Source organism: Neopelma chrysocephalum, unplaced genomic scaffold (genome assembly GCF_003984885.1).
Source record: "Neopelma chrysocephalum unplaced genomic scaffold, ASM398488v2 Primary Assembly neopelma1_83, whole genome shotgun sequence".
Lineage (NCBI taxonomy): Eukaryota > Metazoa > Chordata > Aves > Passeriformes > Pipridae > Neopelma > Neopelma chrysocephalum.
The window spans coordinates 1,160,422-1,169,825 of record NW_020897745.1 but is presented as its reverse complement, the minus strand read 5'-3'; the positions used below and the strand labels follow the sequence as shown (position 1 = coordinate 1,169,825).

The following is a 9,404-nucleotide window of genomic DNA, read 5'->3' as shown; positions in this document are numbered from 1 at the left end:
GACTTTAGATGTCTTGGATCCTATACTGTGGTAACCTCTCATATGCTAAACAACCTGAAGTTTTTCTCTTTTTACATCCTTAATTCCTCAGTTGACTCAGATCATCTGGGTTTTGAGCTCATGATCCATGCACTAATAATAAACTATTAATGGTATCTGTTATTTATCCCTCTTGCAATAAACCAGTCTCAGGATCACATCTCTGAGTCTCAGATGAATGAAACCCAAATCAAATGGACTGGCATGTAAAAACATCACAATTTCAGTACAATGGACAATAATAGCTATCAATTAGATTTCTGATGATTCCTTCTCTGTTATTATTTCTTCATCAATTGTCTTGATGTCCTGGTGAAAATAGTCCTCAGAACAGTGGGGAAACATTGGGGGAAAAAAAACTAGTTATCAATGTGTCAGTAATTCACCCTGGATCAAGTAAAAATAGCCAAAAGTGTAAAAGGTGCAACGGTACCAATTAAACATCCAGTGAAAGGATTTGAATATTCTTTGAATGATGGAAGTCCAAACTGGATGGCTCTGTTCCAATATACTGGTGTAGAACTTGTACAGCTATTACATTACAGTCCAATGAAACTTAGAAATCAGCTTTAGTGGGGATAAACATGATGAATTTTGTACTGATACAGATTTGAAACACTGGAAATCAGGGAAGGAATATAACCTTATAACAAATTATGTATTTGTGTTCCTGGAGAAATGAGCAATGCTCGTCATCTTAGTAATAAAATCTCAAAAATAGTTTGGCTACATTACTCTTTCCTTGGACAAAAGGAGAAGAGCAGGGCAAACTTAGATAATCAAGAATGTAAAACAAGGAAATGAGTATTTGTTGGATGAAGACACTGAATCCCCAAAACTCAAGTCAGGAAATGCAGAAATCCCTACTTTGAGTGAGTATCACACCGAGCATCTTTCATGGCTGTTTTTGTGATTCAATTAATTGTTAACTTGTCAGCAGTCTGTTATGAAGGTGCTTATAAAATGCCTGGTAAATTGGAGGAGGTGGAATCACCATGTTATAGATGTATTCAAATCAATCTATTTACTTACCTTCTGAATGCCTCACATTTGAATACTGTGCTCACTGAGAAGGAGTGGAAAATAAATATTTATGAAAATCCAGGACTTGCAAGAAAGCTATTTTTCTGAGAAATTAGTTTTGCTTCCTGTGTGAAAGTTTTGATGCTTTTAATGATTTATTCAGCAAAACTCAAAACAGAATTTTGCACCCATGTTTACACAATGATATTTGATACATGGAAATAATTGGCTATGAGAGTAATTTTGGGACCTTAACAGCCTAGACAGCTCATGGAGGCACAAGACTCAGAAGGGACACCAAGCTGCTGGCAGCACTTCCAGGAAACTCAGGACAAGGTTCCTACTTGTCTGCAATGTCAGGGGGAGACTCAGAAGTCAAGACAGTAATATAGAATTTATATGTTAAAATAATAAGATGCACTTAAGTAGCACAAGTCACAGAATAACTCCAGAGTGAATCTAAGTGTAATAATGGGTGTTAAGGAAAAGCCATAAGGATCCAAGGATGCTGTAGGAAGATCCTTGAGCAGCAGCTATGACAACCAGAGATGAGTTTAAATTAGCTGATCTCACCTGCCAGTAAAAACCTTTTCCCTTGTACTCGGGAAGAAGAGGTGACAGGACAGGCAGAGATAGCAGAGAAAATGAATGAACTTGTCCTGGAATTGTGAGACTTATTCTATCAAAGGAGGGGTAAATTTGACATTAATATCAATGCATTCAGGCTTAGCTGAACTTGGAGATGCAATCCGAAACATCTGGACCAGTCCTTTCACTGGTTTCTTGAAGAAATATATTATTCCTGACAGTGGCATACAAAGCAATTATTTCCTTATGAATAAAGTTTCTACTTAAAACATAAAAAAACCCAAGAAAAAAATAGAGCCAACAGTTGACCATTCCACCTCTGTCAATGTCAGTGAGAAATCACCAGTGACACATCTCTTCTGTGGAAAATTAATTAATTCTATTTTTAGCCTAATATGAATGTTTTTCACCTAATGATCCCTGCTCAGATTTGCCATCGTCTTTTGTCATCAGGTTATCCTCTATAACTGCATCATGTTCCTGCAGGAAAAGATCAGAAATAAATATTATTTGCTAATTACAGTTCCAGCTAATTACTTGACTTCAGGTAAACTCTTCAGATTCTTTCTGATTGACTTGGTACAAATTCACTTTCTTTTTTTACTAAGAAAGCTGGTCCCTATGTTCTCTAGTCCAGGCCTTCTGCAGCACCCTCTGAGAAAGGGTCCAATCCATTTGGACCTGGGATTTTTGGTCTATTGGTCCTCTCTTTCAGCCAAGCTTGTTCAGGGCATGACATTCATGATATAGGAAGTATTTAAAGAAAATGGGAAGAGATGGATGGATGAATAGCATTGGTTTTTATTATAAGACTATTAACATTGGAGGTAATTTAACTAGCCATTGACCTCCAGAATACCATCTGTATATTGGACAGTTCTATTCAAAGTACATTCATTCAAAGTTAATACTAATGTATAAATTACACCTTAACAAATGAAAAACCTCCACATCTTCTCTCAGTGAAATAAGAGTCAGTTTATACACTCACCAATAAATGATTTTTGAGTATCTCTCAGCTGCCTGTCCTTCAATTCTCAAGAATCCTCTTGAATTCTCAAGTCTAAAAAAGAAATAAATAAAAGAGAAAAACAGTTCTGCCTCAGTGGCTGTGGCTATCAGAACAGTTCAGAACAGGAATATTTCACACTAAAATCACAATTCTTCACTGCTATTTGCTCCTACATAAAAGTGGAAGTAGGATACACTTTGCAAGTGATTAGCTGCAGCAAATAGTATTAATCCCAGTTCAACTGAAGAGGGGGACATAGTTCCATTAGCCAAGCTAGCAGAAATGGCATTTCAGAGCCTCTGAGATGGTTCTAAGTGTTTACAAAAACCAAAATCAGTCAAACCCTAAACAGAACAGCTTGGGCTCACTCTGCCAAGCACACACACATGCAGGGTTTATGCAGATTAATGTGTCACTTCTAGAATCCATGTTCCATGGGTGCTATAATGCTTCTCTACTCAGCAAGCACCGTGCAGCTTTTAATTGGGTTTCTAATCAATTCAACATGAAAAAATGATTGGTTAACATCTGTGATTTAAAACTCCTTCCTCACAAAATGAGCTGTGTTGTATAATGTAGATTTAATCTGTTTCATGTTTGTAGAAGATGTTTGCCCCAGCCAGGAAGAGCCATTATTAAACTTTAGGAGCCTCTGTTGTCTCACAAAGGACTGGAACCAACACCAGAACATGTTTAGTCTCTACAGGAACAGCACTGGCCCTACAAAAAGAAGCTGCAGGTATGTGTGTTCAATATTACTATAGGACACAAAATTAAAAGTAAAGTTTTTTTATTCCCAAATTGTCTTGTCTGTCAGTGCTTCATGGGGCTTGAGAAAGATACATCCCATTTCTCATCTGTATTACTCTCATGAGTTTGATTTCTGGTCACTTATAATCCAAGATATAATTTAATATGTTGAATGAGTGTCTGGTAATATAAATCTATTAGGGCTGACCATCATGAGCTACAGTCCAGTATTTAGTGTTGAACAACCAAAGAAATGGAAGAAAAAAATGGATTTCACATCTTAGGTTCTATTTTGTGTTCCTTACTGCATTTTTCTTCTTCAGGTTTTTAAGAAATAGAATTTATTACCAAAGAAGAATAAGATTCCTGCACAGTCAGCACCTTGGGTACTTTAGGAGAAGATCAGCTAACTCAAGATGACTTATGTTTTCCTCCTGCACTTCAGAGAATTTCAACTTTTTGTAGGTATCAGCTGGAAGTGAAAATGCTGAAAAACTCAAAGGAGGCAATTATTCACAATTTTACCTTCAGCCAAGTCGGTTACAGTGTGGAGGACAACCAACAACTTGATAAGTGAGAGGTTTTAGAGGAGCTGGGCAACCAGATGGCTTCTGTAAGGCATCTGTGGATACGTCTCACACATTCACAGCACAGGCTTGATGAGGAGGTATGTATGTTTGACATGTACAATAAAAGATTTTAATCAGAAAACTAATTAAATCTCACTGAACTTCTGTGGGAAACCTTTCCCTAAGTTTTTATCATTTTTATCCCTTTTTTGTCAGAGGGACAGAGTTTGCAGCACACTGAAATAAGTGAGACTTCCACCATGCATTAGTACAAAACTACTCCTGATTTATTAATAGTGCAACAGACAGTTTGTGATAGCAACAATTATGATTGCCCTGGTCTCTCCATAAACTCTTTTGCAGCTTGTCTACCACCTCCAGCAAAGTTTTTCTTAAGCAAACATCATTTCTGCAAATTCAGAAACATGACAGACATTTTCTTTCCTGCATGTAGCCTCCTCTTCCCAAAGTTTAAAATACAGTCAGAAAAAATATTTCTCATTAGAAACCTTGCTAGTAGAGGTCTTTGAATTAGTTCTTACCTCCAGATCTGTAAAGCTGAAAACATAATTTCTAAGAACTTTTGTAAGAAAGTTTGTGGGAACTTTACTGTTCATCAGCAAATAAATAGATTACAGCATGAAAAATTCTCATTTTTAAGTCAGAGTCCATCTTGAAAAAAGAACTTTTTAGGTATATTCTGGCTTTTCAGAGGTGAAAAATATCAGGTTTTAATTACTTCTTACCAATTTGTTACATTTCTGCTATGAAAAAGTGCATGGATATAAAAAAAAGCATTGAGATCTTAAAACAGGTATTCTCACAGATTACGTTGGATTTAGAAAAAAGATTTTTTTCTTTTTTCTCAAACAATGTTATTAAGAATAAAGAATATCTGGAGAAGCATTTAACTCCTCTATGATGTCACCTCAAAGAAATCTCAAGTCCATCTAAAAATATTGCACTACTGTGTGAAATCTGAGCATAAGTTTATATAATTCGGTCATTACTTGACCTAATATTTAAAGACTGTGGAAACTGAAAGCCACATTTCATGAAACCATTCTTTCAGGTGATCTGTAGACAGCAGAACACATCTTGCATGGCTCTTTTTGCTCATTTCCTTTTCCCTTCAACTTACATGAACTGGAACAACAAATGGGTTTTCCTTAAAAAAACAGATTGTGAATGGATCCCTTTTCTCAGAACTTTAATCTTCCTCTGAAGGTATTTTTATAACCTCTTATAGTGGAGAAACACAATTTAGAGAAAAAGTTAAACAGATTAACAATGAAAGTCCATCTCGTGATTATCTGATGTTAGAAATACTGAGCACATAGGTTGAGATTTTCCACCACTGAAAATTCAGACTGTAAAATGATCTTTCCAGATGGTTGCTACACACGTATGTTGGTCATTTGTATGTAATGACAACCCCGATTTGATTGTGATGGCTCTGGAGCTAAAACAAAACCAACATATTTGTTTGCTGTATATAATCTAATCATCAAGACTGACATGTTTTCAGAAAAGCTGATAACAGTTTAAGAAATCTATTCTATACAGTCAAAATTAATGGTATTTCTGTATAAATGAGAAAATATTGAAACTAAAGTATGGATTAGCTTCTGGATATGGAGGACTAGAACATATGACAGATTTATCCAAGATCAAGCCAGTGTAGAAGTTCAAAGTTTTGTGACTGCTCTTCACATGAACCTTTTATTTACAACATCTACCTGAGAGATCTGCTTTCACTGGTAACCTAATCTACTCTGTTCAATTCAGTGAATCCTAATTAATGATGTTCCGGGGCCGAAATACAGCAAACTACTCTACAGTCAGTCAATTTAGGTAGTACACAATATTTGTCATCTTCAAAACAGCACAGACAGTAGAGCCTGCAATGGGACACTTGTGTCAAACCAGAGTTGATGTGGAGTCACAATAAAGTCTGTGCTTCAAGCAGTCATAACCCCTTTCTATGGAGGTACTAAGAGAGCAATGGAGCATCTAAACTACATCCTTTGGTGCATCTAAACTTCATCCTTTTTTTAAATACAGCGGATCCTGTGAATTTTAGTCTGAATCATTGCACATTTGTACAAGCAACTCAGCCATGCTACTCAATACATCTTTTTTTGACCTCTTAAAGTATGGTCCCGGTCATTTAGCTCTCCAGTTTGCTTTTCTTGTGCTTTTACTTCCATTTTGTGACTACTTCAAATCTTTCCTCTGTATAACACAGAATCACAGAATCACGAAATGGTTTGGTTTGGGAGGTATCTTAAGGACAACCTAGTTCCAACCTCCCAACCGTGGGCAGGGACACCTTCCACTAAGCCAGGTTGATGTGAAGTGTTTCCGATCTGCTACGACATGGCATAAAAAGTGATTTATCTATGGTAATATCCTTGTATTTCTACAAAGAACTTTTTGCTACACAGACATTGACCAGAGCCATGCCTTTAATTCTGTTTTATAGTGAGTGCTAAAGGAGCTAAGAGGGTTAGTACTGCACTAAAGACAAATCAGTCTGGTTTGCTCATAGAAGTGATAGGATCTTACTCTGTTCCCATATTGCGACTCAGAATCCACCAAAGTCCCAAGGTCCTACAAAAACTCCAACCAGTTTAGAAGTAAATTCCATCCTTGGCATGGGCGGTGGTCTGTTAGTGCATGAGCTAGTGCATAAGCACACAGCAATGGTGTTTGGAAAAAGGGCTCGGGTGCAAGGGAAGAGAGAAGGCAAGGGATGAATTCAAGAGGTGAGGGAGAGAAAGAGAGAAAGAAGAGAGACAACTCCCCAGGCAGCCCCAGCCCCAACCTGGCAGGACGAGAAACAGAAAAGGCCTTGACACTGGGCAAGCTCTGCTCAACCTTTCTCTTTATTTTCAAGTTGGAAGCAGAAAGGGAGCCAAATAGAACCCCCTGAGGAGTAGATGCAGAAGATGGAACCCTATCCTACCTATCTTAGCCTATCTCTACCCCAGACTAAACCGTCCCTTGGGAAAAACACTAGCTTAACATCTAACCCCCTACAAGCCTAAGGCCATCCTAAGCCTAACTCTACCCCAGCCTAAACTCACCCTTGGACAATCTAACCCCACCCTTAATCTATCCTACTCTACTCTTATCCTACTCTACCCTTATCCTACCCTACTCTTATCCTACCCTACTCTTATCCTACTCTACTATCCTACTCTTAACTCCACCCCGGACTAAAGCAGCAGGTGGGAGAGCTGCAAGTGCCTATTCCAGCACCAGGAAGTTGCCCGGCCGGCCCTGCCGCACTGCCAAGAGCAGCTCAGCGCAGAGCTGCACCTCGCAGGGGCCGGTCAGCAGGAGCTTGCAGGAGCGGGAGGAGGGCAGCAGCCGGAGCGTCCACTCGTGCCACTGGGGCAAACGCTCCCAGGCTGCTTCCACCAAGTCCTGCACCCAGCTGGCGATTTTCTCCACCTCCAAGTGGGAGTCTGTGCAGAGGGTGCGGAGCAGGCGCGAGGGCTGATCGTTGTGCTTGGGGTGGACGAAGCACAGCGTCTCCCCCGTCGTGCTGGAGCACGAGCACTCCAGCACCACACGGATGTTGGAGCACCTCTCTGGCACATTCCTCCCGCGGGGCGGCTGCAGCTGGAAAGAGTGCCTGGGGGGTGGCCTGAGGAAGACGACCAGCTGGTAGACGATCTGGTGCCCCAGGTCACTCCAGGACTCCATGGTGCCCTGCTTCCGGGTGGCCGGGTGCAGCTCTGGCATGAAGGTGTTCTGGGAGAGCACCTGGCACACCTCCAGCAGGTCCCGCACCAGCTTCTTCAGGGTGCGGCCCATGTAGGGCAGTTCCTGCAGCGGTGACTGGCTGAGCTCTGGGAAAGGCCTGACAGCACCGAGCTCTTCTTCCTCCTCTCCTCGCCAGCTGTCCTGCTGGCGGCGCCAGGCCAGCCAGCAGAGCACAGCTCCCGCAGCCACCCAGAAGAGCCAGTGCTGCAAGAGCCACAGGAGTGGAACTTTTTCCAGGGCCCTCCTCCACTCAATTTCCTCCCACAGCTCGCTCATCTTCTCCTCCAGAAACATCTGCCGTTCCTTCATCCGCTCTGCAGCGACTGCATCGCTCGGGCGATCGTGGGTCGGCTCGGGCAGGACGGCCAGCACAGCCAGGAGAAGCACAAGTGCTGAATCCATGGCCTGCAGGAGATGGGAGACAAGTTTGCTCAGCGGCTCGGGGTGGGAGGGAGCATGGGCATCGAGGCTTGAAGGGAAGGCAGTGCCTGGCTGCAGACAGCACAGGGCCCATCCTGCCCCAGCCCAGAGCCTCCTTGTCAGCCCCTGGCTGGGCTGTGCCCCGGCAAAAGGCAAGAGACACCCGAGCAGAGTCTCCCGAGACCCCAAGCCTGCCACACCACAGCATTCCATGGAGCCAGGGGCAGCCGGCCCATCCCCAAAGCTTCTTTGGGCACTTGCCACCACAGAGAGCCCTGAGCAGCTGTGTGCCAGGCCACAGGGGACACAACTAGGCCCTGCTGGGAGGGGCTCAGCTTTCGCTCAGGGCTACAACCCCCCCCCCCGGGCATCATCCCCCCCCCATCCATCCCAGCCTTCCCCCTGCGTCTGTACTCACTGATCGCCCAAGTCCAACTGCCCTGGGGCTGCCCGCCGTTGTCCTTAGGGACAGCTCCCATTGTGACCTGTCCTCTGTGATGTCACAGCCACCAGAGACACCAGAGTCACGCAGTCAACAAGCCCCCGCCCTCACACCGCTCCCCTCAGCAGCACTTGCTTCTGGCCCTCAGCACCCCAATTCCAAAGCCAGCGGGCAGGAGCTTCCTGGGGGTCTCTTGCCAAAGTGGGCAGCCCCAGCCACTTCCATGGCCAGCCTTGGCAGGACAAGCCTGTGACCATGAGGACACAGGTGCAGAGCTGCAGAACCTCTGCACAGGGCATTGTCCTGCCGGCTGGGCCTCCACCTGAGTCTGACGAGTGGCACCGCAGCACCAGCACAGCTCCGGCCACTTGGCTTCCCGTCAAATCTTTGGGCATTTCAATAAAGCTTTGGATACTGTTTCTCACGTGATCCTTCGCGACCAAGTGTCCAGCACACAGCTGGAGAAACACAGCTTGCCGTGGCTGAGCACTCGGCTCACGGCTCCGGCTCCGGCGGCACTGGGCACTGGGGGAACTTCCCAGTGGCCACCTGGCACTAGTCGGCTTGCACAGGGCTCCTTCTTAGGCCCTGTGCTCTTCCACATCTTCATCAAACACTTGGACGCAGGACTGCAAGGGACACTGAGCAAGTTTGCAGGTGACACAAAAGCAGCACGAGCTCTTGTCTCCCTCAGAGGCAGGCAGGCCCTGCTGCGAGACCTCGACTCCAATATTGGAGGGCTGAGCAATCAGCAAGCCCAGGAAGTTCAACAAGGGAAAGTGCCGCA

General features: G+C 43.4%; 1 protein-coding gene across 2 annotated transcripts; it reads right to left on the bottom strand.

Moving 5' to 3' along the window:
• Positions 1-6,847: 6,847 nt before the first annotated feature.
• LOC113971422 (inositol 1,4,5-trisphosphate receptor-interacting protein-like 1) lies at positions 6,848-8,974 on the bottom strand. Of its 2 annotated transcripts, none has more exons than XM_027691305.1 (3): positions 8,594-8,974; positions 7,177-8,160; positions 6,848-7,135 (listed from the first exon to the last, which is right to left on the bottom strand). In XM_027691305.1, exon 2 carries the CDS (start codon positions 8,155-8,157, stop codon positions 7,234-7,236), a length of 924 nt encoding a protein of 307 aa, XP_027547106.1. In that variant the 5' UTR covers positions 8,158-8,160; positions 8,594-8,974; the 3' UTR covers positions 6,848-7,135; positions 7,177-7,233. The 2 variants fall into 2 exon arrangements, with proteins under 2 accessions (XP_027547106.1, XP_027547107.1); XM_027691306.1 differs by having other exon boundaries at positions 6,848-7,128.
• Between the last annotated feature and the right edge of the window lie 430 nt (positions 8,975-9,404).